Source organism: Drosophila mojavensis, unplaced genomic scaffold (genome assembly GCF_018153725.1).
Source record: "Drosophila mojavensis isolate 15081-1352.22 unplaced genomic scaffold, ASM1815372v1 contig_16, whole genome shotgun sequence".
NCBI lineage: Eukaryota > Metazoa > Arthropoda > Insecta > Diptera > Drosophilidae > Drosophila > Drosophila mojavensis.
In genome coordinates this window covers 9,399,604-9,419,927 of record NW_025318693.1, presented here as the reverse complement: position 1 = coordinate 9,419,927, position 20,324 = coordinate 9,399,604, and the positions used below count along the sequence as shown (strand labels likewise).

Sequence of the window (20,324 nt, the reverse complement as noted above, 5' to 3'; positions counted from 1 at the left end):
AAGCATCTTAAGCGGCGCCACTGTATCCAAAAGCTTTCTTACGCACTCTCCCACAATCGGAAAGTTGAATGAATGCTATCCGGCGGCAACTTCAAGCGCCGCCAACTGCCGCCGCGCGTCAACTTCATATGTAAATATTGGCCGAGTGCTGAGCGGCCGAACAGCCGAGAGAGCCAGTCGCTGCAGTGCGCCGCTGCAGAGAGCACACGACAGAGAGACAAAGAGAGAGCAATTTGCATCTAAACACCCTGTCAAGGCGCCACGTGCGAGCGGAGAGTACGGCATAGCATAGCAGAGGCAATCTGGCCAGCGGGCAATACATTTGACCAAGTTGCTTAGTCGCGTGCGGGCGTGTTGTCGAGCCGGGAAATGCGCGCGTAAACTGATAAAAAGAAAGAAAGAAAGAAGGAAAAAAAGTAGCATATAATTACAATTGAGGGGAATATAAAGTGCACAAAAACTGAGCAAATAAAACGTAGTGGAGCCAGCCGCCATGCTGGCCCAGAGCAATGTGTTTATGAAGTGAGTGAATGGGCACAAAACGAAAATGTGGCCAAAAGTAAGTGGGCCAGTGCAATATTATATTGTTTGGCCAAAATGTACGTAGCCGGCCCTACAAATTAATTAATAATATGCAACAGCTGCGAGTGCTTTGTAAATCGAGTTAACATCAACGCACACATACACTCACACACACGCACATACGACGGCGTGCAGCAATGGACATGGATAGCTCCAGAGATTGGCAGCGATTGCTGTGGCTGACTTTGTTTGGCTGCATCAGCTTGTTAAATCAATAGAAAAACCCCGTTACGCGCTGTGTGCGTGGCTTTAACCAACAGCGGCATGGCTCATACGCCGCGCTGTTAGCGACAATATTCTAGGATAACGTGGCATAGCGTGGCATGGCGTGGCATGGCCTGCCTTGCCTTGAGTTGGCTTGGCTGGGCTCTGACTAGCTGTGCTCAGCTAAGTAATTGCGTGGCATGACTTTTGGTTAGCAAGTTCACAAGTTGAGTTGTTTTCTTTCTTGTTCTGGGTGTTCTCTCTGTGTGTGAGTGTGTGTGTGTGTGTGTGGCAGAAACTGCAGGCAATGCTCGCGCAATTTGGCTAAAAGCCGTCACTATCGCTGTAGCTAGGTCACAAGGCGAGGCCGCAACCGCACAGCAACAGTCAGGCTGGAGCTGGAGCTGGAGCCTGCCACAGCAGCTAGAGCGATGGCAACAACTATGGCATAAGCAGTCGAAAGTCAAATTCATTAGGCATTAGGCGTAGGCGTGGGCGTGGTCGCCGTCGTGGTCGTGGCAGCCAATGTAGGCGTAGGTAGCAAAGTGGCAAAGGAGTCAACACGCCAAGCTGTGTGGCTTCATCTTGCACGCCCCCAAACTATAATAGCTCAGTAGCTAAACATATACATATACATACATACATGTTTATATGTGTGTGTGTGTGTGTATATCGCCCACACTTTCTTTTTATATTTTTGCGCCATTTATCGATTTTTGACACTTGACTTGAGCGGGCGAAAACGCTGCGCCGGCTAATAATGCTTAGTGGGTCAGCGTTTTGAAGTGCGTTAGAAGCAACAGCGGCCAGTGGCAATAAAATGAAAATGAAAACCTGAAATGTAGAAAAAACTGGCACAGCCCCAGCCAGTTGGAGCCGCTGGAGCAGCTGGAGCAAGCCTTAAGTTGTGACATATAAAAATAGCAGGGCCCCCTCTCATGCACACACACACCTACACACGCTCACACGTAGGCAACAAATCCCCCTACTGCACACACACACACTCACTCACACATACATATATATTGCAGACGCATTGTAAACTTCAAACGCGCTTGGCCTACTTTTTGTGTAATGGTCTGGGATGGCAGAGTCCACGGCATCGTCCTGGCCATGGTAGTTGCTTTGGCCCGCCCCCCCCTGCCACACCCTCAACCACCCGTCGTCGCAATTGCGTGCTCGTCAACCGCAGCCAAGTTAAATGAAGCACATTGCGGGGCCAATGACGTCGAGGACGAGGACGGCGGCTCTGCAAACAAATGACCAAAAGCGTGCGCGCGCGTTAATCATACGCCCCGTGCGCCGTACACGAATCCGTGCTTTGTTGAACGTAAAGTCAATCAGCGTTGAATTGACAGCTGCAGTCAATGGCAAAACGGTGCAGCACAGCATAAAAACCAAAAATGATGGCATCATGCCACCGTCCAAGTGCACCTCATTAGCTGCCCACAGAGATGCGCCAGGCCAAAAGCGAGAATTACCCAAAAACTGTTCACAAGTATCGCAGTCGCTCAGTTAAATGGGGAAACGGTTTAAAACGCAACTGCTGCAAATTAGTTAGAATATTATTTCAAGTGCTTTAATTGTGGGTCGAAATAGTGGAGAACGACATTGCTACCAATTGGTTTATTGGAAAAGTAGAGAATATTTTTTTATCAAGTAAAATAAATAAATAGAAATTAAATAATATATCAGAAATCCTTTTATTCTTATATTTTATTTAATTTCTATAATAAAATATCAGAAACCCTCTTATTCTTATATTTTATTTTATTTCTATTTTTTTATTTTACTTGATAGAATTATTATATAGAATAGAAAAATGATATAGAATTATTATATGCAAATATTTTTATTTCAATTTTATTTATTTACTTATTTTTTATTTTTTATTTATTTTTTTTTTTTGCAAAATCATGATATTAAAAGTATAGTTTTACAGTAAATTATAAAAAAATGTAACTGTAGATTAAATACTACACCTTTTAGGGTTTAAAGAATAATATATTTTAATACATGGGCATATTATGTACATAGCATGTGGTAATTTGAAAAGTAATTGATGGTTTTGAAGAAAAATTAAAAAAAAAGGAAAAAGCCTCATGAGAAAGTTAAATTACTTGGAAATACGTTGCTAGGCTAGATAATTTAGATATATACACATATATATTACACATATATATTATATCAATATGATTCTTAACATTTAGGTAACCGAAAGGATTTTTTTATTTTCGATATTTGATTGGAAAAGAACAGATTGCTTCGATTTATTTGAGTTTTAGGAAACATAACTGGGGCAATATTTAAACAATTTTACTCTGCATAGTACTATTTTGCGCTTTATGACTTTGGTTATTTGGATTTGCGTCCATAGACCAGGACAGACGGACGAGCTCACTTACTCATCAAACTCACAATTCAATTTATCGATTTAAGCAAAGTTATTGATAAAAAATAAAAAAGTAACCATTTTACAATGTTTTTAATGGCAATTTAAAGACTCAGCTCAAGTTAATTTATACATGTTTAAGTTCTTAAATTATATTTAAAATAATTGTCTTCAACAGCCTCTCAGTTTGTTATTAATAAACTGTAATGAAAATGTTCTTAAATTATATACAAATAGAATAGCTTTATTCCGCATGCACTCAGTTCATTACCAATTGAAATTCATATTTTATTTATTGACAATAAAAGAGGACAATTTCTTCTTCTTGCTGCTTTGTTTACACTGCCTACAATGATAGCAGGAGCAAGTTTTTATCGTGCGAGCAGTTGACGTTCAGCTGAAAGTTTGCATACGAATTCACTTGCTTCACTTGCCCATTTTTCATGCCATTTCATCCAAAAACAAGTTAACTTCATCGATAAAAAATGAAAAGATAAATATAAATAAAAAGTTGTAAAACAAATTGCTTTCATTTTCATTCGGCATAAAAGCCTTGAGGCCAAGCGACGATTCAGTATAAATATTTGCTAGACAGATAAGCCGCGGGTAGTCAAGTGGGATGTGTATGGATGTATATGTGTAAATATATATACATATATACATGTATAGCTATCTGTATACATATATCTGTATCTGTATCTGTATCTGTATCTGTTAAATGGCTGCTAAAATTTCTAACGCTCAATTATCAGCTCATCTCTAGACGTGCCGCAGCATTACACATACAGAGCTACATATATGTATGTATGCCTCTGTATAGGTGAGCATTTATTGGTGGCTTATTCGACTTATCGCTAGCTGCAATTTGTTTTCCCTCTCGGTCTCTGTGTGTGTGTGCGTGTGTGTGTGTCTCTTGGTTACAGAGTTGTTTCGCATTAGAGCCAGAGCAAACTAGTCTCGAGCACAGTGGAAGGTTTTGCTCACTTTTGGAATTAATTGCCATGGTAGCTGAGCGGGTCGGTGGAGTGGGTGGAGGTGGTGCTGGAGCTGTGTATGTCAGGCATGCGTGGCACGTGAGTGCCAGGCAAAAACCATTCGCGCGCGCCTCAGAGTTGTGTGTGGGTGTGTGGGTGCGAGCGTGCGTGTGTGTGCATTTAAATTACGAAATCGTGCAAAAAAGGTGCCATTAAAAAAAGGCGCTCCAAACGCGTGGTTGACCGACAAATGAAACAAAATAACGCAAAATAAACTAAATATGTATACAACAAAAAAGTAAACATAAATAAACGAAGCGAGTGCAGCTGCTGTCGCGTGACGTAAGGGCTGACGTAGCGTATACGCAATATCAGCTCTATCTCTATCTCTCTCTCTCTGTCAATTTACCTGATAGGCAGGTGGCGGTGCGTGCGGCTGTTGTCGTTAAACGTTCTTGGCGTCGGCGGTGCCAGGAGCCGTTACCCGGCCGGGCCATAATCGTTATTCAAATGTGGCAAGGGTGAATGATACGAAATGCAATAACAATAACTGCGACAGTGAAATAAATACAAGTGAAAGCGATTCAAGAACAAACTGACACCAACACCAACACCAGCAACAGCAACACCAACAACAGCAACAGCAACAACAACAACAGCAACAACAATCAAGCAGCAACACCACTTAGCAGATTGCCAACAGCACCACCAGCGAGCGGTCATGTTAGCAGCCAGCCTGAGCCGCCGCACCACCACAGTCAAGCGAACACGTACAGCAACTATTGGAGCAGCAGCGAGATGGTATTGAGCACCGAATGGTCGCAGGTGGAGGTTATTGATCTGATCAACGATGGCAACGGGCTGGGCTTCATTCTGGTGGGCGGTCGCAGCACGGGCGTTGTCATCAAGGCCCTGACGCCGGGGGGCGTGGCCGAGCGGGATCAACGCCTGCAGCTGGGCGATCATCTGCTGCAGATTGGCGATGTGAATCTGCGCGGCTTCAGCTCGGAGCAAGTGGCCACAGTTCTTCGTCAGACCGGAGCTCAGGTGCGTCTGATTGTGGCTCGGCCCGTGGAGCCGACGGCCATCGACTACAATACGCTGGCCAGTCATGCGCCCATTATACCAACTAAGCTCCTCTCCGACCCGGAAGAACTGTCGCGGCATCTCTTTCAGAATCCGAGCTTGGCCACGGCGACGACACCCCTGGATGTGGGCAGTCTGGTTGGCCTGGTCACGGGCGCCCCAGCTGGCGATACGGCTGACCAGGGCAATGTGCCGTTGCCACTGTCACTGCCCCTGCCCCTGCCCTTGCCCCTGCCCCACTCCCAGTCCCACACCCAGACCCAGTCACAGTCACAGTCACAGTCCCAACCCACACAGTCCCTGCCTCTGTCCCTGTCACTGCCTCTGCCCCCGACCATGCACGCCATGCCCTCCATGCCCTCCATGCCCGCCATGGCCCCAGCGCCCGATACTGAGCTGGCCGATCTGCCGCTGCCGCCGATACCCGCCAATCTGGCCAGCAGCAGCAGCTCCTGCCTGCAGGATCCTGACATTGTGCCCTACTCCATACTGTCGCCGCCTCCGACGACAGCGCTGCTCACGGCGCGACAGTCGCTGCAATTGCCGCTGGGTCAGTGCTGGCAGACTGAGGACGACGACGATGAGGATGAGGCGCAGCAGGGGGAGGGTGGAGAGGATGGGGAAGGAGGTGGGCAGCGGGCGCAGCATGTGGATGGCACTGTGATAGCCGGCAAAAGGTCGGCAAATGACGGCGACTGTTGCTCCGTGGACTCCGAGTCGCCCTCCACATACGTGGACTCGCCGGAAACGGAAACGTACGTCGTGGTGCTGCACAAGAACGTCTACGGGCTGGGCATCACCGTGGCCGGCTACGTCTGCGAGGAGGAGGATCTGTCCGGCATCTTTGTGAAGAGCATCATCGAGGGCAGCGCCGCCGAGATGAGCCGCCAAATTCAGATCAACGATCGCATCGTCGCCGTCGACGGCCGCACCTTGGCCGGCGTGACCAATCATCAGGCTGTAGAGCTGCTGCGCAACACGGACATTGAGGTGCATTTGACGCTGGAGCGTTTTCTGCGCGGCCGCAAGTTCGAGCATCTGCAGGTGGCTCTCACAGAGATGAAGGTGGGCGGCGGCAGCGCCAATGCCAACGATGGCGATGCCCAGTCCCAGCTGTCGATGCCCGCCTCGCCCTCGATAGCGACGCTCAGCTGGCTGCCGCCGAAATCGGCCGACGCGGACTCCATTGTTACCGATGCCGGTGATGGCCAGCTGCTGCCCGACTTTCCCGAGCTGCCCTCGCGGGACACCGTCGATTCGAACATGTCGCACATGCTCGACCGCAGCGACCACAGTGCTCCGCCGCTCACCAATGGCAATGGCAGTGGCTTGGGCCATGGACTGGGTGGGCATGGCCACGATCATGACAGCGGCAATGACACCGACGAGCAGTGTCCAGAGCCGGAGTCTGAATTGAAGCTGCCACAGCAGCCGCAGCCTCAGCCGCAGCCGCAGCTCCTGCCCCAGTTCAAGTCAAAGTCAGAGACTGAGTCGATAGCAGCGGCAGCCGTCGCCGAGCCGGAGCATGGCAAGACGCCCACCAATGAGCCGGATGTGCCAGCGTTTAAGGGCACTGACACGGCCACGCCCGCCAAATTGGCCAGCCCCAGCGCCGCCTCGCTGCGGGTGGCCTGGAAAAGTGAGTTTCCCGAAAGTGAAATATTAGTTGCCGAAATAAATAAACTTTCAGGTCTAGGGATCAGCCTCGAGGGCACCGTCGACGTCGAGTGCGGCATTGAGAAGCGTCCGCATCATTACATACGCTCAATACTCGAGGACGGTCCCGTCGGCAAACAGGGCATACTGCGGCCGGGCGACGAGCTGCTCCAGGTGAACGAGCACAAGCTCCAGGGCCTACGTCACATCGACGTGGTCAAGATACTGAAGGAGCTGCCAGCCAGCGTGAAGCTGGTCTGTGCTCGCGGCACGCGCGCTCCCTCGATAATCAACACCTCCCAGAATCCGGAGGCCTTCGAGACGCGCAGCCTGCTGCCCGGCGGCCATCAGAGTCTGCAGAATCTGCTGAGCAAGGCGCAGTCGGAGAGCTCCCTCTACACGTCGAGCACGGCAACGCTGACGGAATCGGCGACGGCAGCTGGAACTGCAGCCGCCACCGCCGCCGTCGCCGGAGCGACAGTGCAGCGCTCCAAGTCGCTGGACAACATCTCCGGTCTGGCGCTGTGGAGCAGCGACGTGACAGTGGTGCATATTGAAAAGTCTGAGCAGGGCTTCGGTTTCTCTATACTCGACTATCAGGATCCCCTCGATGCGGAGGGCAGTGTGATTGTGATACGTGGCCTGATACGCGGTGGTGCTGCGGAGGCAACCAATGAGATCTTTCCGGGCGATCGTCTAATCAGCGTCGGCGAGCACTCACTCCAAGGCCTCGAGCTCGACGAGGCGGTGGCCATTCTGAAGGCCATGCCACCGGGCCGAACGCGTCTCGGCATTTGCCGACCCCTCTCCACCTCGGACAGCAACAGCAACAGCAACATTGCCTCGCCGATCGCCGACTCGGCGAGCAGCACATAGTGCCAGGCGGAACTACAATCTCAGCGACAGCTCATGATGCGTGAGTATTATAAATTTTCCTATGAAATAAAATTTAAGTCGCAGCTTTAGTCTTATTAATTCGTTAAAAAGCATACGCTCTATTCTGTCTCTCTTTCTCTCGCTCTGCATATATTAGTCTTATTAATTCGTTAAAAAGCATACGCTCTATTCTGTCTCTCTTTCTCTCGCTCTGCATATTGAGTAGATGTTAGCAATAATATTCGGATCGATCTCTGCCTGTGATTTCATATGCTAGAGTGAGACAACTAACTACTTTGGACAGTTATCTACTACAGGACTGTTAAAGCTAGGAATGGCACAGTTAAAAATGACACTGTTAACAGCGATGGCAATGTTAGCAGAATACTAGGTGTGCTGCTATTGGCTACAAACTTAATTTAACATTTTTTAGCATTCATTCCACTTGAGATATGTCTAGTTTGAATCTTATTAGCATTCCAATTTGCAATTTCCTTGGCTAACGCTCAGCCGAGGTAAAGTGTCTTGGGATAACATTTGCTTTAAGAATTTTGTTGTTTTAAATATGTGAAGCAATCGAATATGCATCAGAATGTTCTTGAGCAGCAGCAGCTGCAGCGCCATCAGCAGCGTGCTCAAGTACCAAGTCAATGCCCTGTAATTATACAAACTTTTTGAGGGGTATAACAAAATCAAGCTGATGTTAGGCATTTGAGTTGTAAAAATATAAATGTTAAGCTTATCAGACTGCCATTTTAAACAAGAAAAGCCTTTTTCATGGAGTACCAATATTTATTAAAATTTATATTCATAAGGAAATCTCACAGTCCTTAGGCTTAAAGGTTTTATCTCAATTATCTTTGTGTATGCAAAAATTTGTAAATAAATATGTAAATTTGTTAGGCATACACAAAAGTTTTGAGAGCACTTGAACAACGGCAGCAATGTCTGTCCAGGGTATCTCTTTGTGCACTTCAAGCTAAGCATTCACAATACCAAATCGTTTCAAAAGGTGTTTTGCACCTGTTGCCGTTATAATATGAATTCGATTGCCAATGTCATTTCCATTGGCAAAGCAGATTGCCTGGGCTATAATTGAATCATCTTTTGAGGCAGCTGTCGCCAGTTTCCTGACGAGTTTTCTTAAGCGCGCTCAGAGTGTAAAGCGGCCATATTTGTTTGCCAGTAAGATTTTCCAACATGAACTTGGAGCTAGGCTAGAGTACAAAGTGTTCCATTTATCATATAGCTAGAGTAGAGAGTAGAGTAGAGTACATCAATTTTTTAAATGTGATATAGAAAAATACAAACTGTAGATATTTAACAATGACCCTGTGGCATACAATCGTGTATGCCCGTTTGCCACATTCTGACTCGCCCTTTATAATATTCGTTTATTTTTCCCCCCTTCGTTTTCGCTTTTTGTGAGCCCCAACGTCTGTCAGTGACAAATGCTGCCACTTCAATTTGGTCTCCTTTAATGTTGTTCCGTTGCCACGCCCCCCACGCAGTCGTGCCAACCCACTCGTCGGCTTTTACTCTTTTTGGCTTTGTAGTGCTTTTTGAGCCTTTATTTAATTGCTGGCCACAGCAACGCCCCGTTAACACGCCCCCGCACCCACACACACACACACAAACACACACTGTTGGCAAACAAAAACCCTGTCAAATTTTTAGCTCTCATACCCTGTAATATCAGAAGAGGGAAAACTCAACAACAAAAAAAAAGACAATGCTTGAGCGTGGACTGCGGGGAGGGGCAGAGATTCGAGTGCTCGAGTGTTTCGTGTTCATCCATATGCTGACAAGAACTCTTTGCGCCTTTTGTCAGCCACTTGTTGTCCTCTAATTCGTTCTTTGATTGCCACATTCAGCTTGGTGGACTCTCCCCCTCTCCCTGTCTCTCTCTCTATCTCTTTCACTCTTGGTGCTAGCGGCGCGTGGCAGGTGCAAAAGTTTTCTCAAAGAATCTTTGACGCAATTCGCAAAAGTTTTCATTGCACACTTTAGTTTTGATACACTCGGCAACATCTCTGATAGCAGCGCATTGCCGGAATAGGGAATGGAGCTGGAATACAGTCGGAATATACTATATGTATATAGTCACCTGGGTCATTTGTGTTCTTTAAATTCAAATATATTTCATTACATTTTTAAATTGTACAAATATATGCAATATATTCACTCAGGTCTCAAGTCTCTAGGGCAGACATTTATTATATGATTATTTTTATCTTGTTTTTGATTTGGTTATTCTTTTGACCGAGCTTGGACACTCTTTTTCAGAGATTGTGAAAATATTTCAGTATAAATAGCACTTGATTGCACTTGAAAGAGCTGCAAAAATTGCTAAGAGCTATGTGAGGAATCTAGCAAATGTTGAAAGGAATTTCATTTACTTGTGTCTCAAGCATCAATTTGTATTTATCATGAGCTTTGCAGTCCTTTGTAAGGACTAAGTATTCCTTAGATAATTCATTTCACAATTGAAAGGAACTTTCTCTTCAACGCTTCACTTCGTGTTGTCAGTTTTTCCACATAAGTAAATAGTGCGAAGATACAGAATGGAGGGTTTTTTGGAGGGTGGATAAATTAGTTATGCGTGCTACACACTGAGTGTCATCAGTATAACCTTCCCCTCACATTCTCTGTTAATATCTAAAATATCTAATAATATCTATATTTAGGAAATTCGAAAAGAAATCTGTCTTTTTCTTAAAATAAATATTTAAATGAAAGTTTTTTAATAGGTTGATAGGAATTTTCCCATTAGCAGGACATTTTTGCATACATATTTGCAATATTTTATATTTTGTTGGAATACTTATATATTAAACCTCTTTAATCTAATTTAGCAATATGAGGACCACCAAGGCAAATCAGTTGTGTATAGAAGGCTATAAACATATTTGAATAAAATATAAATATAATTATTGGACATTTACTTTCGTATCGAATTCTGAAAAGTCAAAGAGGTTTCAGCATACTCGACTTTCAGGCCCCGCTCGATGCGTAGGCCTGTGTGATTGTCATCTGTGAGCTGTACAATAGATCTCTGTAGATTTATATTGATTATTTCTGTCAGCATAATTGTACTTGAGCTCTTTTAACAACTTTATCCTAAAGTATTTCGTATTCGTCTGTAAAAATATCTTTCTATGTATCTATGTATGTATCTATATATCTATCTATCTATCTATCTATCTATCTATCTATCTATCAAATGTCATATAAATAAAGATTTTATATTCATTATAAGTAGCAGCACTATTATCACTTTTATCATGTGGTCTTATATCAACTATAGCAACTAGAGCTCTTCAATCAACATATGCGATATGTTTATCATTATCTATCTCTTAAGAAACTAATTCACCTAGTTACAATTAGCATCCTTCAGCACATAGTATTTTATAACTATAGCGATCACAGCTCTTTCAGCAATAGTAGCTCTACTCTTAGGGTATTTCAACACCCTCAACAGACATAATCTTATCTTGGCATTCTTTTACCTAACTGTCTTTCTATATACCTATATCTCACACCTAGAATCATACAAATATCGTCTTTCAACCATTTACAATCAACCATTTACAATTCCTCAAACTATCCTAACGTATTTCATCGTCATCCTTAGCAGCCAGAATTTCCTTTGGCAATTCTTTCAAATTGTGTTTGAAGCGAAACAGCTTTAAGAGTTTAGATTCCGCTTTGTGGCAGTCGGAGTCATCCGGACTTTTAAATGCCTTCTGAGTGGGTGGGGAAAAAGTTTTAATACACCGACTGGTCGGTCGGCTGGATGTTCTAACACCTAAAGCACTGTGCAGAGGGTGCGTTAACATTAGGCAACCAAGTTGCGTTCAACTTGGTTTTGTACTGCCATAAATAATTCATGCATAGAAATAAATACGAAACTTTGACAGAAGTTTTGAGATGTGAATGTCGCCGTTGTTGTTGCTGCTCCCCGTCTGGGCTGTGGCTGAGGGGACGCATCCCCCAAGAACAGACGCCAATTTGCTGGTAATCCTATGGGGGTCAACAAGCTGTGCATTAAGCTCTTCACACATGTGCGTGCCGATGTCTGAGTGTGCGTGTGCATGTGTGAGTGTGTGTGTGTGTATGGATGTATCTCAAAATCCCATAAATAGTAATTTTATTAATTGAGTGTGTTGCTTTGCTCTGCTCGGCTCACAGTCCCCGTAGTCATTCATTATTTACGATACGTTTGACATTTGTTTAAAAAATCATAATTCGCAATTGTTAAAGGCATAAATAACGAGCTACGAGCTTTCAGTTTGGTATTCGCATATTAATGCCCGCATGATTTATGTATGCTCGACGATAGATATGTGTTTTTATTATTGTTTTTCTTCTCGTTTTTCCTTGTTTTTTTTATTTTTTATTTTTATTCCTCCCCTTATTTGCTTTTTCAACTGGATCATGAAAAATGGAGTCCATTGTCCGGCAGCTGCCCTAGAAATAATAAAGCCTCGCAACGGCAAATTATAAAAAATTGTTTGCCGAGAAAATTTTCCCAGACATGAGCAGAGCTATGCACACACACACTCATATGAACACAGACAGAGAGTTACCTATATGTAATTGTTGTTGTTTGGCCATTTAATTAATTGGCCATTAAAAGTGTTGAAAATTGAAAACATTTTTCGCTACTGCACGACGCGCGCTACAAAATGAACGAAAATCGAAATTGTTGCCCAGCGCCCGCAGCTGCTGCGGCTGCCCCGTACCCCGTGGCCCTTGCCCTGTGGTCAGGCGGAGCGACTGACTGACTGTCCGGCGCTTAGACTCGTGTGTTTTCGATATACTATATAAGATATGGACATATAAAAGAGGAGCTGAAAAAATAAATATATATTGTTACATATAGCTGATCTGGCATATACTCTGTAATCAGTTTGTGTATATTTTATTTAATATAACTAAATTGTTTTTAATGTCTGTCAAAACAAATGGGGTCGAAAGATTGATGAAGTAATTTTAAAATTTATTAATATACTAATATGTATTTATTTTTATTTATATAACTTAAATGTAAACATTGTTAATTCTATTCTCTTTTTTCATCATGACTCCAAATATATTATATTGATATATATGTTTAGAAAATTCTATTCAGTTGAGCTAAAACAAATGGAAAAATTTTAAAATATTATGAACAAAATCATTTCGCCATATTACAATTTTTTTTTTTTATAAAATTATTTCTTTTAATATTAATTTGTTTATTTAAAAAAAAAATTTTATTAGTTTTTATACTGTTTAGTTTTTAAACTTTAAAGACTAAAATTTAACGACAACTTTTTGTTTCAGTAGTAAATAGATGTGTTTATTTACATCTCCGCCTATATAACGGTTAACTGGCATATATTCATATAAACTTATATCAGACTTTTACTGCTCTATATCTAAATTTCTAATTGATGATTTCTCACATAATTTCTGTTACAAACATCCCGTCAAAGAACAATATAGCTCTTACGCTCGAGTCAATTAAGACAGGGTACTATGAAAGTAATCTACTGTGCAGCAGCTAAAAAGCGGAATTTTATTTAACCAATTAATGAGTAGAAACATGTGTATATTAAATAAATCTATATACAATGTCGAGTGCTCAACTTGTTATTGGCTCAAATGGCCAGAAAATGAAATGATTATGCTAATTTTATGGTTTTACAAGTAGGGTATACTCTCAACCTATATAGATATATGTATGTATATTACTGGCCATATCACATGCCGAGCTCTTTAATTAATAATCGATTTGTCTCTTAACAAAGCAATTATACATAACTCCCAGCCATTCAAATATATCCCAGTGCCCAGTGCCCAATGGCCAATGTCCATAAATAGTTTGATGGCCTTTCAATTATAGCCATAATTGTGTGCGGGGCTTAATTAAGATCTCTGAAAATAAGAGCAACGAATACAAAACAACAAAAAAAAAAAAAAAAAAAAACCAATTTGTGCGGTTGCCTTTTATGATTCAATTTTAATTAGATTTTAATGAGATTTATTTATAATTCTATAATAACACAGCCCCTCGAAGTGAGGGTGGAATGGGTGTGGCTGGGGCAAAGTTCATGAGGTGGCGCAGCTGAGAGCTTTGTACATTTTCAACGAATTGATATTTAAGACTAAATCAATTTGCAGCAGCACTTTGAATTAAGTAAATTTAAGAACTGCTGGAAAATAAAATAGGAGTAACTAAATAAAACATTTGCCAATATTTGCTTTACCATAAAGAATGTGCCATAAATCAACAGAACCCTCAATAGCCCATTCGTGCTCGCTATCTGATTTACTTTGAAGCGTTTTAACTTGTGTGCCACAAAAGCGAAAACACAAAAGCTAAAATATAAAGAATAAAGAATATAGTGCAGGAAGATTTTTGATAAAAACTTATTCAGATTTTCCATTGACCAAACGACGAACCTCGCATTTATAGCAAATGACAAAAAATAGCTAGAAAATATATAGGTTTATAGTATAAAATAAGAAATATAAAGTAGAAAAAAAATATAAAATATAAAACATAAAATATAAAATATAAAATATAAAACATAAAATATAAAATATAAAATATAAAATATAAAATATAAAATATAAAATATAAAATATAAAATATAAAATATAAAATATAAAATATAAAATATAAAATATAAAATATAAAATATAAAATATAAAATATAAAATATAAAATATAAAATATAAAATATAAAATATAAAATATAAAATATAAAATATAAAATGTAAAAAAAATAATATATGAAATAGAAAATAAAAACGGAAAAATTAATAATATAAAATATTTAATATTATTTGTAATACGAGCCTTTACAGAAGAAGTTTACCTTCGAGTCGTCCAGTCTGTGTCTTCAAAAACAGTAAGATTATTTACAGCTTATACAGACAGACAAACAAACCAATAAAGTGCTCAGTTTATGAATTTCTCTTCTTCTCTTCATGAATAAATATAAATTAATTTGCTTAGCTATGAAATAAGAAATGTGCTCAAGGAAAGTTCGACCACAGAAGTGAGCAGAGAAATGCAAGTTTCATTTGTTTGTTATGCGAGAGGCATTGCACATAAATAAATAAATATAAATATCTTTGTACACATAACTATATATATGTATACGTTTGTGTGTGCGTTCACATATCCGAAACACGCCAAGTTTCAATTGAATTTTTGGGGTAAAGCGAAAAGCTGTTGGCATTTGCTGACAAGGTTGACGTGAACGTTGATTTGGGCGCCGATGTCGTTGGATTTAATAACATTTTAATTAAGGAAACATCCGATGCGCTTCATAAATCAACAAAATGCCCACATTGTTTACAGCAGCTGCCTGTCTGTGGAAAGTGGGCGTGACATGGCCTGGCTGGGAACGGGCGGTGCTCCTTTCCATTGTGTGCATTTAAAATCAAATGCAATTTGTTGTCAAATTAATGTAAACATTCGCATAATTGACTGCCAGCCAATTTGGCAAGGGGGAGTGCAGAGTGCGGGGGGCAACAGGGTCAGCTGAAGAAAGCTGAAAGCTGGCAAATTGCATAAAACATTTCAGCCACTAATAATGTGGACAGCATTGTGCTCTAACGGCCCCAAATGCAAATCCCATAATATAAATAACAAAAATAGCAACAACATAATCTAACCAAACTTAACTTTACGCTCCCACTATGTGTGTGTGTGTGTCTGATTAATGCATTTAGCTTTTGTTGTGCAACATTTGGATTTTGCATTGCATTCCCATGCTGGATTCTATTCGCATTCCATCAAATAATTATTACAATTAAACACATTTGTGCATTTGTGCCACAATCAAATTGATTTTAGTGGCGGCAAATGAACAGATATTTCGTTTAATAAATACCAATTTATGCTGGCAGTCTGACAGAGATTCTATTTAAATTACAATATTTACATGTATATAGTTTAGGGGTTTATTAAATGTTAAAACTTTGATTATTGAATTAGTCTCTCAATTCTCTCTCATTTATTGTAGAAATTTATAGAAAATATACTCGTTTATGTAGTGAAAGTGGGTATATTGGCTTAATGCAATACCTATTATGCTATAAAATTTTATGTGCATATTTATACTCGATTTTATACTTTTTTATAAGGCATTAGGATTCTTTGTCTAACTAATAATTAGCTGCAATTAATATATCAACTGTCAAATATCAGATGTAACCTATGCATGCAATGATTATCATATTCATAAAACATTATTTGTTATACTTGATAAAATTGAAAATGTTAATGTAATATTAAAAAGTATATAGATTAAGTACAGATAGATAAGAACTATATTGTCCGTAGTAATGCGAGTCAAATTGCCGTCACGTTAGCTTATCTGTAGATCAATAAGAACTGATGTATATAAGCATTATAATATATATAATATATATTACATAGATGGTTGCTTCTATTTATATCCATGACAGGTTAAACAAACCCTATAGCTTCTATAGAGAAAATACCTCGCTTCACTGCTAGCCCTTTCTATAGCCTTATATATTTACATAGTCCGCCTATTGGCCGCGTGGCATGTATAAATATATATAGTCACCAAAAATCCAATTTACACTTTACCAAACGGTGGGCACATTTCTGCGAAAATAAAAATCATAAAAAGGTTTCAGCAAGCAAACACAATTCGGTTTAATAGACATGCTTCGCATACAATAACCTGTGGAAACTGTTTAGTTGTTGTAGAACGCCGCTCCCCCAATTCGATTTTTTTTGTCATTGGGTTGGCACTGAAATAGGGGAAGCAGCAATCGTAGAACTCTCACACGACCAGGTGAAGGCGAAATAGCAGTTGATAGTAAAGTTTGCTGATGATAGAACTGAGAGATTAATGAAAAAGCGGCACAGAAAATGCTAAATCTAATTTCCGAACAACAAATGACTAAAATTTGCATTGCATTTGGAATATGACTGATTATGGTATAGATAGTATCCATTGGATGCCCATCCAAGACGCTACTCATTATAATCTCATTTCCTATGTAATATATTACTATATTTCTTTTCGCCCCTTCTCATGCCAGCTCAAACACTTCCGCAACTATATTGTAAACTTCCCTTTCCCTTGCTCATCTACGTCATATATATATCATTAGAGTGCGCCGCATTTGTTGGTTTGGTGTCGTTGAAGCGTTATGGCAACCGCATTTGCAACGCCAGCTCGTTGGTTTTTTTTTTTTTTTTTTTGTGGCCCAACTTCAGCTATCACTCTGCCACATGCTGATTATAAGTGCAGACTTGCAACTGGTGTAAAAAGAATAATTACGCCAGAACAAAAACTCATTAAAAGCCATTGTGAGTAGTACTAGATGCCGCAAACACACACGCACACACACACACACACACACACATATGCATTCCCTAGTTGCTTTCTTAGAGCAGTTGCCATTGTGGCAAGCTACCAAGTGGGTCCTTACACACACACACACTCACACACACATGCACACATGCAAGTAGACTGGGATATATGCAAATCTATCAACGTCTTTGTGCCTTACAGGCGCTCGGTCTACATAATGTTGAAATGGGAACGCTAGGAATACAAAACGTTTATTTAATGCAACAATTCTGTGGCAAGTGCAGCAGCAGCGGCAGCAGCAGCTGCTCGAAATGAAGAAGAAACACCAGAGCACAGCTCGCTGCACGTTTCGGATGTGTTTATGCATAAGTGTGTGTGTGTGTGTGCGTGTGTATGTGTTTGGGTGTGTATTTAAAGAAGTGGCCGCGCTGGGTTGCATGCAACATTTTGTGTGTCTACAACATGATGTTGCCTTTTGGCCTGGCATATCGACAACTTGTCCTCAGCTGCCACTTGAGGCACATTCGCTGCAACCGCAAGTGCCACGAAAATGAGCTTGTTATCTGCTTGTTATTTGCTCAGCTATATTTGACAGCCCCCTCCCTACGTCTCCCTTGACAACCTTTAATTGAACTCTGATAAAAGAGGCGAAAATAAGTTCGATTCTCTCTGCGTCGCAACGCGTCGCGTCGTGCATCGTCAGCAAATATTGAGTGGCTTTTCCTGATTGTTATCTGTCCGCTGACACGCCCTGCGCCCTGTTAATAATATGCCCATGTCCTCGAGTTAAGATCGTTAAGACCCTGATTACGTCTGCGGCAAGTGACGGAGCCAGCGAGCGCTTTAAATATACATAAAATATTAAGAGCTGACGCACAGGAGACCCCGAAATAAGGACTGAAAAAAAAAAAAAAAAAAAAAAAAAACAAACAGGCGCAGTCCTTGCTGTGACGCACTCGATATATATGTATATACATTACATGTGCCATAACTTTGCTCTAGCTCTGGCTAGAGGTGCGCACGTGACACGAAAGACATACAGCAAAAACTGTGCTCGTGAGCGCTGAAAATTCTATAAAGAAGTCTTTCAAGCCTGTCAAGGGATAAGACATCAATCCTCATTCATTCATATTTTTCGTGTTGATTAAGCGTTTTTACATTGAAGTAGTGTTGAAAAGGGTTCGAATATAGTAACACTCACAAATACTATTTACTATAGTCTTAGAAACTTTAGTATTGCAATTAAAAGTAATATATTTCAATGCATAATAATGAATTTTAACAAAAACCCGCCCGATTAGAGTTGGTAAAGTGACTACTACACTATGCAACACTGTATGCCTAAAATGTAACTGTGCTTCACTATATACGAATGTGGTCGTTACTAGCAATTCCTTTCAGTGTTGGTTAAATATGAAAAGACCTTAAGTGTTGGTAAGAATTTGTCTCAATGAACATCTGCTAGCCCTTGTTTTTGGCTAATATTAAAATCATTGATATAATATTTCTATGTTTAGCAATGCTTTAGTGTGGGAAAACAGTTGCATTATCCAACACTGTATGCTTTTTCTTCTGTCTTGTCTCTAACCAAGATTCATTTCATGTCAGTATTGGTTAAGACAAAAAGAATCACCCATCATTAAGTTTGTAAGCGACTCGATTCGTCGTGCTATTAATATTTGAGGAGTTAAGTACGTGAACTGATTTACTTAATGCGCTTAAATTATAAACTATTTCATGCTCTCGTTGCTGCGTCTCTTAATAATTATGGTAAATAAAAGGCGTAGTGGCTCACCTTGAGTTCTGTTTCTGTTTCGGTTTCGGTTTCGGTTTTCTGGCTCTTGCTCTGGCATTGTTCTTATTGATTTTCTGTCAGTGAAAAACACTGGAAAATAAAGGGAAAACATATGTGTTCATATTTAATTATACCCATGCCACAATCACTGACGCAATTTTTTGTGCGTATGTGTGAGAGCGAGATGGAGGAATGGAGAGAGAGATAGAGAGAGAGAGGGAGAGAGAGGTTGACCATGTGTATATCCCTCAAGTAATAATCATAAAGTCACACAACTTTCGCAGCTTCGTTGCAAGCTTGTAAATGCTTTATGGTCACTTCGGGTGCGGTTTTACGTGGCTTCCCCTAGTAAGTAGTTCGTGCTGCTTTGGGTGGATACATGTCTTTAAACTGTTTGGAGCGGAAGCAGACTGCATTTGAATCCGCTCCGTTTATGCGCCATTAATATTTTTAATTTGATGTCTTTCTTTGATTTTAACGCGCTGTCATTGCTTGGCAATTACTCAAACAGTTCTTTATTGCAAACGCTTTACGGCTTATGCCTGATAAACTTTATTGAAATAACACCATGACATTACCAAATTACCTTATAAAAGAAACTTTTACATATATTAACAGCTTTTTATGGCAACTTTTGATGATGCAAATGGGAATTAAGTGGATTGTGTGGGAGAATAAGGAAGGAACAGTTACTTATGCATATGGAAATGTACACAAACTTGATTAGTGTTATATGAGTGGGCGATTATTAGATTTGAAAGGGCTTATCAGGGGTGTGAGGGAAGGTATATTAACGGAGGTAGGGGAAGTAACCTTTTGAAAAGGTTCATAAAGAGATTTGAAACTATGTACATGCGTGTTACAATTTTTCATAACTACATTTCAGTTACTGTTTAAGCTATCGATAACATTTATTTGATAAAATATTCAAATATTGAAAATGATTTGTTATTTGAGATATGCTACATATAACTTATGAGAAATGTAGAATACTTGAGATAGAATCCAGCTCAGTTTTGAATATGCAATCGACGTTAGGCGGGGCCTCACGTGGTTTTATTTCTCAGGCAGCTACAGAGTTTATACATAAGTAAATACTTAGCTCAACATATAGACAGAGATTGGTATAATGTGGAGAATATATAGCGGCTTTAGCAAATAACTTGCAGGATTCTGAATTGGGTCTTAGCAGAGTCGGTGAAAATCAGTGCCAAAACTCTGTGATATTCCCATTATTCAGTTATTTCTATGATGCGACCTATCTCACATTATAAATAGTGTCTAAGCTAAACTCGTTTCTATCTGGCACTGAGAGTTCATTAGACTTGCATGGAGACTCGCCTCAGCTTAATTCACTAGTGAAATATTGATTACAACTATATATAGAAGATACACATATAAGC

At 40.7% G+C, this 20,324-nt stretch overlaps 1 protein-coding gene across 4 annotated transcripts in view; it reads left to right on the top strand.

Annotated features, from left to right (window-relative positions):
- The first annotated feature begins 305 nt into the window (after positions 1-305).
- The window catches only part of LOC6572883 (patj homolog), a 37,533-nt gene continuing 17,514 nt past the window's right edge, over positions 306-20,324 (top strand). Inside the window, exons 1-3 of one of the 4 annotated variants that reach the window (XM_001998952.4) lie at positions 306-599; positions 4,569-6,877; positions 6,929-7,810. In XM_001998952.4, the coding sequence (XP_001998988.1) occupies positions 4,951-6,877; positions 6,929-7,770 (2,769 nt within the window). In that variant the 5' untranslated portion in view covers positions 306-599; positions 4,569-4,950 and the 3' untranslated portion in view covers positions 7,771-7,810. Of the gene's footprint in view, positions 600-4,568; positions 7,811-20,324 lie in introns of all 4 variants that reach the window. The other 3 variants (XM_032733566.2, XM_032733565.2, XM_015166642.3) reach the window with 3 other exon arrangements.